The 17,872-nt window shown below is 43.3% G+C and overlaps 1 protein-coding gene across 4 annotated transcripts in view; it reads right to left on the minus strand.

Moving 5' to 3' along the window:
- Positions 1 to 323: 323 nt before the first annotated feature.
- The window catches only part of Anxa3 (annexin A3), a 54,004-nt gene continuing 36,455 nt past the window's right edge, over positions 324 to 17,872 (minus strand). For 3 of the 4 annotated variants that reach the window (XM_006250696.5, XM_039091632.2, XM_063272868.1), the window contains 3 exons: positions 13,700 to 13,758; positions 11,225 to 11,347; positions 2,183 to 2,664 (listed from right to left, as the gene is read on the minus strand). In XM_006250696.5, the coding sequence (XP_006250758.1) occupies positions 2,605 to 2,664; positions 11,225 to 11,347; positions 13,700 to 13,758 (242 nt within the window). In that variant the 3' untranslated portion in view covers positions 2,183 to 2,604. Of the gene's footprint in view, positions 2,665 to 11,224; positions 11,348 to 13,699; positions 13,759 to 17,872 lie in introns of all 4 variants that reach the window. The other variant, NM_012823.2, reaches the window with a different exon arrangement.

Below are 17,872 nucleotides of genomic sequence, written 5' to 3' on the forward strand. Positions count from 1 at the left end.
GGAGATTGATAAATGTCTGTTCCCTTTCCTAAAGATGGTTTCAAAGCAGCAGTAACTGCTTCCTGGCCTATAGTGTGGCTGTTGCCCATCCCTTGCGGGGAGGATTCTCCATTCTGTAACAGTGATTTTAGTATGTATTATATGTTTATATAATCATATTTACATTATTTTATTATATGCAATATTATATTATAAAATAATATAAATTAATGTACACATAAATAATTATAAACCATAAATTAATATAATTAATATAAATGACCATTGTGGCTGTTTTTCTTTATCCTAGCTAATTCCCCAATAATGACACAGAGAAGCCAAGATTTATTTCCAAGCTTTACTGAAATACCTGGGTAGTCTTTGATCCGCCTCATTACTCTAAGTGAAACTGGCTACTTCCCAGTCAAAAACCCTAAAATACTTTCATGTCAGGACTTTCATGCTCCAGCTGAAGTATCCTCTCCTCCTTTGTGGCTCAATCTCTCTCACTCTTCTGTCTCTCCCTCCCATGGCTGGTGGAAGTTCCCATATTTTCTTTTCTGCCCAGCCACTGGGCGATCAGCTTTTATTGACAGGGCAGAGAGTAAATGGTAAACGTTGTTTACAGAAACTTGATGCAGGATAAGCATTACAATGCCATGTCTAGATTGAAATAAGAAATGTCCTGGAAACAGAAGTTTAACTGGCTTTATTCATGAAGTGGCCTTTGTCTCTATGGAGTTGAGTAGGCCAAAGCCTGATTTGGGTAGGGAGCAACCCTATTCCTGCCATGCTCTCTGGGCCCTGTCTGTGGTATAGGGAATGTTCTACCTTCCCTCAGCTGGCTTGGGAACCCAGTGATGACCACCTAATATGGGTGCTAGGAACTTAACTCAGGTTCATTGGAAGAGCAAGAAGCACTCTTAACTGAAAAACCATCTCTCCATCCCCATGAATACACTTTTAAATATTCCACTTCATTATAAAACAATCTTGTGAGAGGAGCTTGTCAGAAAGGGCCACTTCCCTTGGCACATACCCGTGGTCACATATCAAAAGCCCATGGATTGCCTGAGACTCCTTGGGTCCCTACTCATAGGTACCTGTTATGCATTTCAAAGCCCACACTTGCTAGCATCCTGGACCTTCTCATCTCCTCCTCTATTCTGAACATCCAGGCTGCTACAGACCATAGGCTCCTCCCCCTTGGCTACCTGGACTGTTTATAAGCCACACAGTTTTCCCATGCCCACTTCTCTAGCTCTGGCCATGGCTGATCTGCTTCCTTTTCTCTCTGCTTTGGTCTCTAACAGGTGCCTCTGGCTGTTCTCTCTCTCTTAGTGATAATTAAGCCTCACCACTCGTGGGGTGACCATTTCGGTGGTTTCTTTTTTGTGTGCTGACTTACATCTGGTGCTGAATCCTGGGGTGTGGGTGGGGGCACCTAAGGCTCAGAGAGCTGACAAACTGACTGATCCATGGGTGGAAAGGTTTATATAGATTTTATTATATTTTTTGTAGAAATGAGAGACAGAATAGCCAGAGCCTTTTGGAACTTCCAAGATGTTCAAAATGGCTACATCTCTGGGGCAGAGAGGAGAGGGGCAGGCTGTCAAGAGCCAGGGCTACTGCTCTTGGGATCAGAGAGAAGAGCAGGAGTAGGAAAACCTTATGGGTCATACAGGAAAACAGTAGTTGTAGGAGGGAAAGGGAATCCTCTGAGCTGGAGCAGCCTGGAATGAACTGGGGAAGTCTGGAGGTTAGCATGCACCAGAGATACTTGTTAACAGGCAGCCTGATGCCTCATCTACCAGAGGAAGGAGAGATAGGGAAGTGGCTTTCCTGTCAGACAGACAGAAATCTGTTCCACAGGTTCCTGAGGAATAGTGGATGTATCTGCCAGCAGTCCTTCTGTTTTTCCTCCCAGAATCCAGCCCCTGCTGAAGATCAAATATAGACAGCATTACTTCATTTCCCTGACAAGAATCCATAGGACACCATTCTCCTTCCCTGGGTCCGAGCCTTGACCATGCTAAACAGTTAATAGACTTATTTATATCTCCTGCACTTTCACAAGGATGACCCCAAACTATCGATCCTCCTGTGTCTACCTCCTAAGTGTTGGGATTATAGGTGTGCACCACCATGTCATTTCATTATTAGCTTTTTAGACCACACTAATCAAGTAATAGAGGCACTGACAGCATTTACAACAAATGTATTTTGAAGTATTTGTTGGCACCAGGCAACATACAGTATTAGTAGTTACGGAAAACAAATACAAAAATTACATTTAGCAAAGGCAGCCATTTTTAGTATCCTGATTTATGTTTAATGGCTTTGAACAACACAGATTCCAACTTCCTAAGCCAAATAAAAAATCATTAGTAGGTCTTTAATTCTAGATTGAATTTCCCTTATAAACCTCTACATTATGAATGAGATGCTCTAAAATAAAATCAAGTTCATTTTTGCTGTTGCACTGAAGGAAGCCAATGCGCATCAGGCAGACGGGTTGCTGTCTTGCATTCGCTTGCCCATTGCTGGAGTGCTGTACGAAAGCAGTAAGCAGAGCTGTTGAGGCGGTCCACCATCAGGGCAGGCAGCTGTTGGAAGCCATCTTCTTCAATCATCTCCTCCACAGATCTTCAACAGCACAGTTCTGTAGTCTCCAGAAGTATCTGACTGCAAGGAACAGGGCCACCAGGGAAGATTAAACCTAGCATAAATATGGAGGGGACTACAGGTGACTCAGGTGCTGGGGGAGTCACTTGGGCAGGAGACATGCAAGCTGCATCATTTAGTACAGTGCACCTGCCGTGCTATCTTTCTTCATTCTTGAGTACAGCTGTGCTCCCAGCCTAGCATTTTCTCTGCAGTTCATAATGTTTAAATCCTCCTGGAGTAGTGCAACTGGAAAGATTTCAGCAATGATACGATATTACATATTAGCTGCTAACAGAACCTCTAAAATCTGTAGCTTAGTAAAAAAAAAATAATGTCAACTGACACTTCTATTTGCAGTTTAAACACTTACCATGGGGCAACAGAGATGTCACTCAGTGACCTATAGTGTGCTTAGCATTTGTAAAACCCTGGGTTGAATTTCCAGTATAAAATTTTTAATGGAAAAGGTAATTTTGAATTAACTGTTGTAACCCTTATAAAAGATCTATGCAGCAGAGTATGAACTCTCCTAATCTTTCATATAATTATTACAGAGGCTAAGAAAAGTGCCCTCAAATCAGAGAGCCTGGCCTTTCACTCCTGCTGTGTCACAGTTTCCTGGGAGATTCAAACATTCCATCCTGCAGAAAGCTCCCCAAGCAGGAAGATCAACAACTCAAAATAGCTTCAGGAAGTCCCTGAAACTGATCAAATTCATTACGCCCTTCCTTGCTAGAGTAAGCAATAAAAACCAACAGTCCCTCTCAGGCAAGCCAAGCTGCAAAGACTGAGACCAGATGGATTGCCTGGGAGAAGGAAAAACTAGCCAAGCTACGTGAAAGAGTTTTAGACCAGAGTCATTTGGAAAGGGCATTCTTCAACTTGCTGAGCTGCCTTCAGGCTGTACAGTGTGCTCCAGGTTCTCAGCTTTGGTGAGCTGTCACCCACACTGATGTGGGCTTGGTATAGCTGTCTTTGAGTCATTTCCAGCCCTTTGAGGAGGTATAGTGGCTCCCCCAGGCCAGCAGAGAAAGGTGCTGGCTGAGAAACAATAATCATGTCAGCTGAGGGGTTAGTGCATCGCTGCTGCATTTTCTCCACAAAAGACATTAGGCATTCTACCTGGGATGACTTAAATCTTCACATTTGCATCTATTTCATTGGAGTGACCCAGTCATCGATTACTTCTTATCACTTAAATTTATGTTTGGAAAGGTCTAGGGAGGGTAGATATTACAGTCAGGTAATGGAGAAGAGTCATTGGGTGGAGAGGCTGGTCAGTGTCACAGTAGAAGCCACAAAAGGGGTGTTGGGGATTTAGCTCAATGGTAGAGTCCTTCCTCAGCTGGGGTAGGGGGCAAGGAGGGAGGCAAAAGAGCCACAAAATGATTAATATACAACCTCCCACTGATGGAATTAACTCTTGCCTCCCTCGGCTTTCCTAAGTTTTGCTTTGCCACATGTAGGCTTTATCAAAACTATTGGCAGTCAGCCAAACTCACTTTGTATTTAAAGAGGAGCTTTCAGTCATTCTGAACAGAGCTGTATACCTCGGTTTGGGGTTTGAGTGGTCAAGAAAAGACACCTCAATGAGATGCTCATCGGGTAAAGGTGCTTGCCACCAATTCTGGCAATCTGAATTTGATCCCCAGAAACCACATGGTAGAAGGAGAGAACAGCTTCCATGAGTTGTACACACATAAGCACACACATAAGCATGCAAACACACTACACACACTAGCGCATTCAAATAAATAAATGAAAAGATTCGCAAGAAGCTTACAATAGGACCATGGTTTGCTATGGGGACTAAACAAACACTCGTCCTCTCTCTTGCTTCCTTTCTTTAGATAGTCTATATTGCATGTTAGAAATGCTGTTTCACAAACATCTTTCCCTAGATTAAAAATAACTTTGTTATTTGCACTTCCTAATTACATCTTATTTATTGTTCTTAGGAGAGAGGCATGGAGCTGGGCATAGTAACCCACACCTTTAATCCCAGCACTCTGGAGGTACAGACAAATGGATCTCTACAAATTTGAGGCTAGCCTGGTCTACATAGTGAGTTTCAAGACATCCAGAGCCACGTAGACAAACCTTGTCTCAAAGGGTTGGGTCTGATGGCTTATGGCTCTAATCCCAGCCTGTTTCAGGCAGAGGCAAGAGGATCAGAGTTGAAAGTTACTTGTGGCTACATAAACAGTTTAAGGTGAGCCTGGGCAACATGACAGAGCCTGTCTCAATCGACCCCCTCCCTGCCAAAACAGAAAGGAATGAAATACTTCTGCTGACCTGCTGCTAATAGTACTCCACACTTCTCTCTCCTCCCCACTTCTTCCCGTTTTTTACCCTCACATTGTATCAGTTCAGACAATTGCACCTTCATAACCATACTTGTCAAGTTATTACAGATCTAGTCTAAGCTCTTGCCAACGTTGTGACTACAACTGTATCAATCTAAGTGTCCAAGTCATTAATTCTTACTGTTTTGTATACCATGCTTCATGACCCCCCCATCCCCTTCTTTAGAGCACAAACATTTCCTAGCCCTTAGCTTGCATTCTGCCCGCAGGATACAACACTTCATTCACCCTCCTGGAACATGCTCTTCCCATGACTTCTGTCCCACCACTCCGGCCTGAAAGTGCTCTCTCCCCTCAGGCCTCTCCACCTTCGCCTTCTCTGCTACACAGTCATTATATGGTAGTCATGGGTAAAGCTCAACTCTAAGCTCTCTCTTCTTAATCCAAGTTTTCTGTCTATGGGGTTTTCACACTTATTCAGAGATTCAGAAACATGAACATTGCAGCTGACTATGGAATGCCCCCTCCCGCCCCCATAGCTTGAACGCCTGGTGCTCGGCTGGTGGCACTGTTCAGAAAAGTTATAGCACCTTTAGAGGTAGAGGCTTGCTGGAGGAAGTATATTGGTCTCCTTGCCATCCCACCCTGGTTCCCACTGCTGGCTTCCTGAGCTGCCCAAATGTGTCCTTCCTGAGAACTCCTGGAGCTACTGCTCAAGTTCTACATACCTTACTGCCCCAGCGCCCCAGTGGTTGGCTACACCGAATGCCAGTGACCACTCCAAGGTTTCGCGCTCGCTCTCTCTCTCCCACCTAAATCATTGCAAATGGAAAACACCAGACAGCCGTAATATTTAATAACAGCCAGATTTGTATCGGCAAATCTCCAACCCCAATAGGTCTGTGCAAAGAACACACAACTCAGTTATAATATTTATAAGCTGCACGCCTAAACCGGACAGATCCACTACTACGCTGCTCTATTCCCCAGCTATGAGACCCCTTGCTGCTTGTGGCTCCTCCAGGCCATGTGGGTCTGTCCATGTTCCTCTCTCTCTCCATTCCTCCATCTCCTTATCTCTCTTTTCCTCCTTTCTCTCTCTCCCTCTCAAAAACCTCCAGCCCCACGTTTCCCTTCCACTGCCCAGTCACAGGTTCCAGCCTTTATCTGGCCAGTTAAAAGACGGAGAAGGTTCACATGGAATCGCCTGAGTACGTGATCAGCTCCTCCTCAGGGGCAGCCCCTCTTCAGGAAGCAGAACTAGCATCAAAACACAAACAGCACCAGGGCAATCCACAATAGGGTGGCTTTTAGTTTAGTTTAGTTTTTTCCTAGCCATGGCCACACTTGTTATTCTCTGTGTGTTTTCTGAGATGACTCTGATCAGCCAGCTTCTTGCTCCTGCTCCCATCCTCCCACTGCCTGTTGTCAAGTCCTTCTATGCCCTAATGGATTCTTTCTCTCTTTAACTATAAGCCAAAAGTGAACTCTTTATCCCTTAAGTGAGTTAGTGAGTTTGTTTATTTACTTATTTTAGAAAGCAAGCATCGCACTGTGCAGCCTTCAGTGGTCTAGAACTTATATGTAGAGGAGGCTTGCCTCTTACTCATGGAGATCTGCTTGCCTCTGCTTCTGATTGCTGGGATTAAAGGCACGTGCCGTCATGCCTGATTCCTGAAGTTGTTTTCATCAGAGTACAGAAGGCACCTGGTACACTGACTCTCGCAATGGCTCCGATTTCTTCAGGTACTGCCTCCCAGCAATGTCCCAAACTCAAGACCTGTAAGACCAGGAACTTCCTCACACTCCACAAAGGACTACACCCTCTTCTCTGACACTCTTGTAGACAATGGCACTTCTTGCTCTCTCCCAAGATAGAATCCTGGGTGTCATCCTTGACACTTTTTCCTTGCTTCTCTTACCAAATCCTAGGTCCCTCCCTCTTGAGCTTCCAGTCTGGCTATGTCATGGTCTCCCATCCCAGTCAGACCTACTCCAGTGTATCTGTGTCAACCCCCCACACTTATCACCCCACATCTCTCCTAGTCCCTGTTTAAGTCATAAGTCACCAGAATTTCTTTTTAATGACAGAGACATCCTCTTGTCTACCATTCTCATTGACTTCACAATCCCTTGTGCTAAAGACAGGATTATTTAAATGGCCAGAGAAGTCCTACATAGCCTGGCCTCTCTATCCTGTTTTTATTGTTTCTTCTGCTGCAAAGATCTTTCCAAGTTCATCTACCCCAAGTTCTTTAGAATGCTCAGCTCTCTCCATACACAGACACAACAGTCCCCTTGCCTACTGAACTTTCCAGATCAGAATTATTTTTCCCCATAGAAGCCTTTCTTGTCAGTCAAGTCCTCCTGTTAGATGATCTTTTAGTACCACGCCTCTCTCCCTCACATGAAAATAGTGATTTTTACACATATTTGTAATTTTATAGGAGCAAAATAATATTATTTCTCCTCATAACTTAGCCCCAGTCTGACACAGCATTCCTGTGATAAATATTTGTGCTTAGATGAATACAGCACAAATTCCCCAACTGTGGGACTCTGGTGAACTCATTTCACTCTGTTATGCTTGAGTATTCCCTGAAGGAGATTTTCTAATTAAGCAATTGACTTAAGCCTTCTTTTCCTTCGGCCTCTTACCCTGATTCTAAGATGCATCTCGGGACCCTGTTGACCACCGGAATTCCAGAGGAGGTACCCACTTCCTGTTGTTGACCTGATAGGCAGACCCAGGACGCATTGCTCTAAGACATGTTCTCTTCCAGCCCCCTAATGTCTTTTTTTGTCAATTCCTATGTGTCTATCTTCCATACTGCACACTTAAGACTTGGCCAGATTATGTTGTTCCAACTGACATGTATGTTAATGCCTTCTTTAAGCCTTCATCTGGAGTCTATAATCTAGACTATGAGATTCCTCTATTGCCCTTATAGTGCACTTTTTATTAATGCATTTATTTAAATTTCCATCAATGTATTTTTTTTTAGACAGGGCCTTAACTACGGAATACAGACTGGCCTCAAACTACAGATAGATCCTCCTGCCTCAGCCACTCCCAAACCATACATGTTATAGGCATGTGTCACTACACTTGAATCGTCTTGTGAGGAAAGGTGGGTTTTTTGTTTTTTTGTTTTTTTAACCTACACTCTCCCTTTCCTTCTCCTCACCAGTTATCCACGAGAGGACTGAACAGCAGTTAAATGTCTGAATAACAGAGAAAGCAGAGGATGACAGAGTCCAAGAGCAGGATTATGCAACAATGTTTCCATGCTCTAACTCCGGGGTTACAGAAAAAACCATCTTTAAAAGATCCCACTGTCCAGCCAGGAAACCATGAATGAGATTACCTGACAACATGTGCCTGTGTTATTTCACATCTCAAACCACTCTCTTCAGTGGTGGGTTTTTCTGTTTAGTAAACGGCAAATACTTTAAATGTCTCCATTATTTGGACCACGGGGGTTGGGGGGATGGGACAGAGAGCCACAGCTTAATCTAATTTTCTGGTTTGCTGAGGGTGAACCAGAAGCCCTCCTGGTGTGTGAACCTTATTACTGACAATTGTTTTAAAACCCATGAGTTTGCTTTTCTGCCTCTGCAAGTACGATGTGGTTCACGTTATTGAATCTTCCTATGATGATTGAAACTACTGTAATGTGTCAGGGTCAATTCAAATAGAATTGAGTGTAGGCTGTTGACAAAGTCCACACTAAGCCCTAGGTAGAGCCTGCTGCTCTTTTGGATCGGTTATGATTTTGACTTACCCATGCATCTTTCTCAGTCAAAGTTTAGCAGAAAACAAAGACTCTGGTTTTAAAAACACAGAGGAATTTGGTGAGCAAATCTAGCTGACTAGCTGAAGTGAATACATTCGTTCGTTCCTTTAAAAAAAAATCATTTGTGGGCCCTGACGCTGGAATGCTTCTAAGACACTTAGAGATCCCCAGGTCAATGCATATTCCTGGTTAAGAGTGTCTATTGTAGGTAGGGCTGCACTGTGGGTAGAAGGAAAGGATCCTAAATACTCATTGTGACACAGGAGCATGGCCTAGGCAAGATGTTCCCAGTTGCCAAGGCTAAGCATCACATTCCTCAGGGACCAGGGCTTCAGAGTCCTAAGGGTTGGAGGAGTAGAGCTGCAGAGAATCAAGATCTTCACCGTATACAGTAATCCCACAGCTTCGGGAAGTGTGTGCTTCTAGCTTGAGACTCTCAACGTTTCCCTCCTGACTGCTGGTTGCTCTCCTGTTTGTCTTAACTCTTTTGGGTGTTGGTTCTCAGAAGGTACCGGCTTGGGTCCTTAAAGCTGATTTTCCAGAGAAAGTTTGTAGAGCATCTAAAAACTCAGAGGTAAATAAGTCATGCAGCCTGTGGGGCCTGTGTGGGGACAGACTCTACACTGGGTGACTGGGATGGCTGGGTAGTTCACTCAACTTCATTGCCCAGACTGATTCAGGGAAACAGATTGGATTAATTCTCTAAATTATCAGAGACCTTTGTGTGTCATCTGAGGGATAAGGTAAAATAAAATAAAGCAAAACAAAACAAAAAAAATAGAACCCATAGAATAGTGCTAGGAAGAACGGGGCTAATTCCTTAGCAGTTATTAGCTAACTGGAATATTTCTATTTTACCTAAATTGTTGAACCAAGAATTTTTATGGTATAGGAGATTTGTTTTTGAACAATTCTATCAATGTTATCAGTTTTACTTCCTTAATAATTCTTAATCTGTTATATATATTCCCATACACTGAGACTTGGGAACGGTGGCCATGAGTTCACTGCTTAAGTAGAAAGGAAGGAGTATCAGACATTTTAGAAATATCCTTAGCAGAACATCAGAAACAATGGGAAATTTAAAAAAAGAAAAAAAAACAAGAATGATTTAACAATAATGATTGCTAAATCCAGTTACGTAGCAAATATAAGTTCTGCTTGGGAAAGCTGAGGCGAAAATTAACAAAAAAAATATTTATAATGAGAGTAAAAAAAAGCTAATCTGCTTTATGAAAAAGGAGGCCTTAGATGTTAACAAAAAGCAATAGAAATGCAAATGAAGAATGGGCCCAAAGCACAGACAGAGCCCAGAAAAAGAGAAATAAAAATGGCACTTAGAATGTGAAATATGTCAGTTCTAACCTGCACCAGTTGGACTGTAAAAATACAAAAATGTTATCTATGAGTAGAGAATAACTCTGAGGTTCTGATGAAAACACAGAAAGGGGAGCCAAGAGGTCATCTTTACCAAAGTTTAAAACTATTTGTTAACTGTCTCAGCCATTTACCCATCGCCCCCAACACATGTACCTCATGAAACTGGGTATGTACACTAGAGCACTGTTTTGAATAGCTAGTAAACATCTGCTGATGCTATTGGGATAAAAATGAAATAATATACAGCTATGAAAAATGAGAAGCCTTCCTCATACTGTAGTGAAAAGAACTGAAGTACAGAACCCATCATCTTTGGTGTACAACAGAGGACCTCCTCCTCCTCCTCCTCCTCCTCCTCCTCCTCCTCTTCCTCCTCCTCCTCTTCTTTTTAACAATAATTTATCATTGCTGTGGTAGGGGTTAACCTTATAGCCTTGCACAGGCTAGGTCAATGTTTACTACCAATCCATATGCCCAGTTCACTAAGGAAAATGTGGAATATGTATTTTTCTTTCCTTGCTTTTTCCCTTACTTATTCCTTTCTGCCACCGATGCTGGAATTGTCATTTAAAAGCACTGCAACATAAACAATAGACAGCCAACGTGTACGTGTATGCTTTTTTCAAAAGAAACAAAATTTATGGCCAATAAACTTTTCAAAAGATGACTCACTCTTACATTCTTAGTATTGAAGAACTTGAGTATTTAAGAGTTGCCATTTTTAACAATGTTTTAAAGATTTATTTTCTTCTAATTTCATGAGCATGTGTGTCTTGCCTAGATATGTTTATGCACCATGTCCATGCCGTACCCACAGAGGCCAGAAAAGGGTGTCAGATGCTCTGGAACTGATAGTTTCGAGCTGCTGTATGGATGCTAGGGACCAAATCCACGTCCTTAGGCACCACTGAGCCATCTCTGAGTCCCCAGCTCCCACCTTTAAGGGATGTTTTGTTATAACTCTTTTAAACCCAGAAAGCACAATAGCCAGGAGAGAGGAACATAAGTCAGCCTATCTATGTTTTAAGGGCCACGACAGAAAGATTGTGGGCAGGGAACGGGGAGCCATGCCTTGCTATTTCCAGAGGAACTTACTTGGATGGCTGAGTATAAAGAGCAGCCGTAGTGCTTCTTGAACTCACGTCGGATGTCCAGAAGGTCAATCTCTGATCTGGAGACCATTATTCTGTTCAGAGTGAATTCATCTGTTCCAGCTCCCTGGGAAGAACAGACCGTGAAAACCTCACCAATTACTCAGTGACATGCAGATATTCAGTGGTACGAGATAGATGATAGTAAACAAAATAGCCACCCACGGTAACTCCTCTTCCTTCATTTAGCACCATGCTCTACCATTCATTTATTAAAGAAACACGTGTTGAGCCTCTGTGATGAGCCTTCACCATGCCGTGAAGAGGAAATATCCCCAGTGAGCTCCTAGTTCTAGAGCAGGAAGCCTAAATCATCAGCTGGGGAGGTATGCTGAGATGGTGAGGCACTGGGGAAACTGAGGCAGAGGCATCAAGGCACAGATAATAGATGATGTGACAGGGAAGGGGGTGGGCTTATATAGAAAGTGAAGAATGGTCTAGAAAAGGAGTCTCTGTCTCTCTGTCCCTCTCTCTGTCTCTGTCTCTGTCTCTCTCTGTCTCTCTCTGTCTCTCTCTGTCTCTCTCTGTCTCTCTCTGTCTCTCTCTGTCTCTCTCTCTCTCTCTCTCTCTGTATGTGTGTAAGTATATGAAAGTTTAGGATATATAAATAATGAACAACTGCAAATGATGCATCTGGAAAATCGAGACTTCGCTGGCCATGAAATGAAACTCCAGTTGTAGCCCATAGTAGAATGAGATCATGCCTTATTCATGGTTATTTTCAAAGACCGTCCATTTCCAACACAAAGCCCAGATTCCAGGGGAAAAACAGAAGAAGGACAAGGGAGGAAGAGAAGAGTCTCTGCGACCAACCCGGACATGTCTGCAGCAACATAGGATGGTCACAGCCTCAGCAGGAGTGATGTTCCCAGATGGGGAGAACAGGAGCACATGTGAGGTGTTTGTGGGTAGATGGTCAAAGTATGACGTGCCGTTGGGACAATGGGGAAAGAGAACGAAAACCTTCAAGGTAACCGTTAGCGGAATGCTGGGTCTGTTTAGCAATGTTTCCAACAGTGACGTTGAACATGAACTGTGTACCAGGCATTGTTCTTTGTGCCATGCACACAGCAGTGAACAGATTCTGTCCCCGTGGAGTTTATTTTGTACTAGACAGAGATTGGAAACTATCTGATTGTTTTAATGAATATTAATAAGAACAAGAAGAGAACTGCAGAGTGATGGAAAGACTCAGTTGACTATACAAATGAGGGGGTGTTACAGAAGGAGCTGTGGCATTGTTGTAGCCTAGGTGCCTTGAGAGGCATGCTTCATAGGCTTCAGGTAGAGTCCATGGCTCCTGGGGCACAGTGTGTCTTCTAGTTCTTGAGAGATCCATGCAGTCCCTGAGGCTGTGAAACATTCGGGCTGCTCCGTGCTTCTCTGTATGTTCCTTTGAAGTCAAGGAAACCTGGAAGCTTGACGTGACATTTGGTCTTAGACATGAGTCTTGTGTACCCCATGCACCTTGCAGGCACCATTGGATCCTGGCAAGGACAACTGTACTGATCCTGGAAATTTCCATTATTTTCTATTCTGAAAAAGGTATAAAAGGTCCAGTTGCTCTCCATAAGACTGTCACAGCCTCAGTCTTGCTGTGGACCCTCCAAGAGGCCAGATTTAATTCCTCACGGCCATATCGGGTGACCTTGGTCCAGTAAGTAAGCAATGACACGTACGGGTTACTTCAAGAGGAGACATTTGAGCTGGGACCTGAATAGATGAGAAAAAGCCAGCCACATCTACGGTGGAGAAGCACTACAGATAGGAAAATAAACACAAAGTTGCCAGTGGGGGACGACTGAGATAACCAGGGAATGGCAGGAAGGTGGAAGTGGCTGAGGCCAAAGGAACAGGACCCAGGAGGCAGAGTTCAGTGTCCAGGGCTGAGCAAGACTGGTTCTGGCTGGTACAACCTATGAGATCCCTGAACACAAGAACCGGGACTGGTGTGGCCTGAGGTGAGGGAAATGAGAGGTTCAGTTGAACCTAACTTTAACAGCCACAGGAAATGCCCACTAAAGAACTGAGGAAGTGCATTCTTAGAGCTAAGCTCAGGTATAGGGATGAAGACTTGAAGAGAATACGTGTCATTGAAAAGAGCACAAATGTCGCTGACCAGGCTGGGTTCATGTGGAGTAAGGCTGCTTGAAGGCCACACATCTCAGGGGCTGTTTGAGGTCTGACATCCCACAAAGGAAGTGAGGGAAATTGTTTAGCCAACACTTTGTCAGCTCCCTCTGTCCTGGCTGGTGCATTTATTTTTATACTTTGAGGCAAATTAGTATAAAAATTAGATTCAGAAAGAAACTCACTGAAGCAGAAAAGAAAGATAACATCCCATCAATATTAAACAGTATTTTTACTCTCTGTGAAGGAATTGCTCTCTGGGAGCACAATATGAAAGTTCCAGACTAACCTTCAAAGCCTGATGAAGTCTTCCTGCCAAAAAAGCTGGGGTGTTCCTCGTACAGCGAACTGTTTATTGTTAGGGGGAAAAAAAAGAGGCAAAGTAATGATTAGCTTCACTTAATAGAAACCGAGTCTATCTTACAAAGAGCAAAAAGCTGCTTATCCTGGGTTTCAAAGCTCTGTGATGTCATATTTGCACATAAATCCAAAATAGTAATTATCTGCAGCCATGGGAAAATAAAACCATGTGCCAAAGATGCTCCCACGTGTCTGAGTCATCTCCACATCTCTGACACGTTACGCTCCTCATTTTATGCTGATAATTCCCTGGGGTGCACCACAACTCAGTTTCAGCATCTTTGTCTACCAATGAATAGCTTGGGCTACTAATGGCCGTGGAGATGTGGTTTCCAATAGCTCACTACATAAAAAGGGCACTAAACTTCAGCTCAGAAACTAAATCTCTGCACAGACGGATCTTCCTTTAAAATGACTGGATTAGGATGTATGAGGCTGGTGATATTAACTATCTTAGAACAACTATCTAAAACTTGAGTTTATTCATCTAAAAATATGCTACAGCTTTATTATGAAATGGCGAGTGGCAAGGAAAACAGAAATAAAACCAGAAACAGGAAACTCACAAAACCATAAGTAAATTAGTTTTCTTTGAGTTAACGTGGAAATATACAGGGAGAGTAAAGTCCATGGAGAACACACCTACTAATGCAGCACAGTTGGTTTTGAGTTCTTACATCTGATATGGGCAGGAATCTGGCTGTAGGTGAGCAGGTGAATTTTATAATAGGTTTGGGATCTTGGAAAAAGCCTTGATTTTCTTTACAGTGGCTCACACACTTGCATACAGCAAGGCAAAGACTTGCTGTGTGTGGTGGTTTAAATGAGAAATGTCCTGCACAGACTTGAGCACTTGAAAACTTGGTTCTGAGCTGGTGGCACTGTTTGGGAAGGTTTAGGAGGTGTGGCTTTGCTAGAGAAAGTATGTCACTGTTGGCGAGTTTTGCGAGTTGAAATCCTTGAGCTAATTCTAGTTGAGTCTCTCACCCAGGAGGGAGAAGTTCAAGATATAAGCTCTCAACTTCCTGTTTACTGCTGCTATACCTGCAGCCTCCTGCCACACTATTCTTTTCAATTTGGACTGTTATCTCTTTAGAACCATAAGCCCAAATAAACCCTCCCCTTCATCTCTAGTTGCCTTGGTGATGGTATTTTCTTTTTCCTCATACCAACAGGAAAGTAACTAATACAACATGTAAATGACTTAAGGACAACTTAAGAAGTGAAGTTGTCTGACAAGAAACCAACCATTTCCATTGCTACTAAGCTTTCTTCAACAAATCTTACAATTTGGTCAAACCATTATGAGTCATTTTTTTTTTTATTAACTTGAGTATTTCTTATATACATTTCAAGTGTTATTCCCTTTCCCGGTTTCCAGACAAACATCACCCTCCCCCCTCCCCTTCCTTATGGGTGTTCCCCTCCCAAACCTCCCCCCATTGCCACCCTCCCCGCATAGTCTAGTTCACTGGGGGTTCAGTCTTAGCAGGACCCAGGTCTTCCCCTTCCACTGGTGCTCTTACTAGGATATTCATTGCTACCTATGGGGACAGAGTCCAGGGTCAGTCCATGTATAGTCTTTAGGTAGTGGCTTAGTCCCTGGAAGCTCTGGTTGCTTGACATTGTTGTACTTTTGGGGTCTCGAGCACCTTCAAGCTCTTCCAGTTCTTTCTCTGATTCCTTCAACGGGGGACCTATTCTCAGTTCAGTGGTTTGCTGCTGGCATTCGCCTCTGTATTTGCTGTATTCTGGCTGTGTCTCTCAGGAGCGATCTACATCCGGCTCCTGTCAGTCTGCACTTCTTTGCTTCATCCATCTTGTCTAATTGGGTGGCTGTATATGTATGGGCCACCTGTGGGGCAGGCTCTGAATGGGTGTTCCTTCAGTCTCTGTTTTAATCTTTGCCTCTCCCTTCCCTGCCAAACCATTATGAGTCATTTTTTTTCTTTTTCTTTTTTTTAATCTTCTTAAGTTTCTCAACTATCTTCCCACAACTAGATATACACACTCCTTCTCATCATAGTCCTTCCTTTCCTTTACCCCAACTTTTTTTTTTGGAGGTCTGTTTTTTTTTTAAGATTTATTTATTTATTTATTTATTTATTTATTTATTTAATGTATACAAATACACTGTAGCTGTCTTCAGACACACCAGATCCCATTACAGATGGTTGTGAGCCACCATGTGGTTGCTGGGAATTGAACTTAGGACCTCTGGAAGAGCAGTTGGAGCGCTTAACCGCTGAGCCATTTCTCCAGCCCCCTACCCCACCTTTTCTTAAATATAAGGTTTGTTCTTTGTATCTGAAAATATGGGAAGTGGCAGAGTCACTCAGCAGTAAGGAACTTACTTTTGTATACAACACTATAGGCAGGGAAACTGGAGGAGGAGCCACTCCAGTTATAACCATTCCCAACAGTTCACAGTTGCCCATTTCCTACTCTCTTTATTGTCTTGACCAAACTGCAACTTGCTATAGGTTCCTAAACTTTGATCTTGAGCAAGCATTAAAATTAAGACCATACATACCCCTTTATCAGCTCATCTCAGAAACTCAAATGCCCATGGCCCAAGGAAGTCACTTAATCCACCTGAGCCCCAGGTTTACTGTGTCACCTGCTTGTTGGGGATTGGTTCTAATGCTTTGAATTAATCTGGTCCCTAAAATCAGGAATCTATATGTCCAAATGCTGAAGGTCCTTGCCCGCAGCTGTTTTTTTTTTTTTGGTTGTTTTTGTTTGTTTACATTTTAAATGTTATCCCCTTTCCTCCCCTCCCATAGTCCCCCCTCCCCCTGCTTCTATGAGGATGCTGCCACTCCCACCCACCTACTCCCACCTCAATGCCCTGGCATTCTCCTACATTGGGGGAAATAAGCCTTCCTCAGTTGGTTTTTGATTGAACAATAAAGAGCCAATGGCTAAAGACTGGCAGAGAGACTGAGGCAGGACCTTTGGATTTGTGAGGGCTACGGACTGAAAGGAGAGGGAGAAAAATCACCAGGAATCAGAGGGGAATGGATCAGATTTAGAGCTGCAGAAGCAAAATCATCCAAAGTGTAGATGAGAAAGAAATGCAGCCCCTGGAAGGACTGCCCAGAGAGTCTTGGGCAGCAAAGACTAGAGGGGGCTGCTCAGAAGCTAACAGGGCAACAAAGATAAAATATAGAATTGGGGGGCATTAAGCCAGGAGTACTGGAGGGAAATGTGTGCTAGCTGCGGGGAGGTTTTGAGCTAGTCAAGGCATTTTAAAATTAGCTGCTGTGTGTGTGTGTGTGTGTGTGTGTGTGCGTGTGTGTGTGTGTGTGTGTGTGTGTGTGTGTGTGTGTTTCATTTGTGAATACAGAGGGCTCTGGCTGATGACTGGGAGGATGATCTGCCTGGAGCAAAAAGAGGTCTATGGTGATCTTAGTGCACGTGACATGTATTACTACAATGGATCTTAGAAAGGACTTCCCATTGTTGGGGTGACAAGGCGTTCAAAGTCTAGGCATTCCCAATGGAATTCTGTAGTCAATTCTACAGTGTCCTAGAAGTAGAAGTAGCCTAGATCCCCACCTCTCTCTCTGTGAATGTGTATGAGTGGGACACAGAGAGACAGACAGGCAAGCAGAGACACATGCATGTGTGTGCACACACACAGTAAAGTTAAATTGGTTTTGGACTCTTCACTAAAGAGGTCACAGGTCTTGACTTTAAGTTGTGCCTTATCCTTTGATATCATCTTTATCTTGAGGCACTTTCTTAGTGAGACCTCATTGCCTGTATAACAGCATGGCTGACCACTCGTTGATTCACATGTCTACACGGGCATTCAGCCCGAATCCCACCTGATCAATCACTCAATCAACGAGGAAGAGATCTACAGCTCTTATTGGCTCCAATTCGGGAGGCCACTGACATCTTCCAGAGATAACAAAGCACAGTAGAATACTAAATTGATTAAGACTCAGTTTCAACAAGGTTCAATAAAAATGCCAGTAGAATGTAATATTTCAACTCTCAAAGAGGGTATAATCTAAACAAGACAACAAGCCAAATACAAATTTAAAAGTAGGTAACTTCTCCATGTACTCTTTAACAATATTTGTTGAGGCAA

Source organism: Rattus norvegicus, chromosome 14 (assembly GCF_036323735.1).
Source record: "Rattus norvegicus strain BN/NHsdMcwi chromosome 14, GRCr8, whole genome shotgun sequence".
Taxonomy (NCBI): Eukaryota; Metazoa; Chordata; class Mammalia; order Rodentia; family Muridae; genus Rattus; species Rattus norvegicus.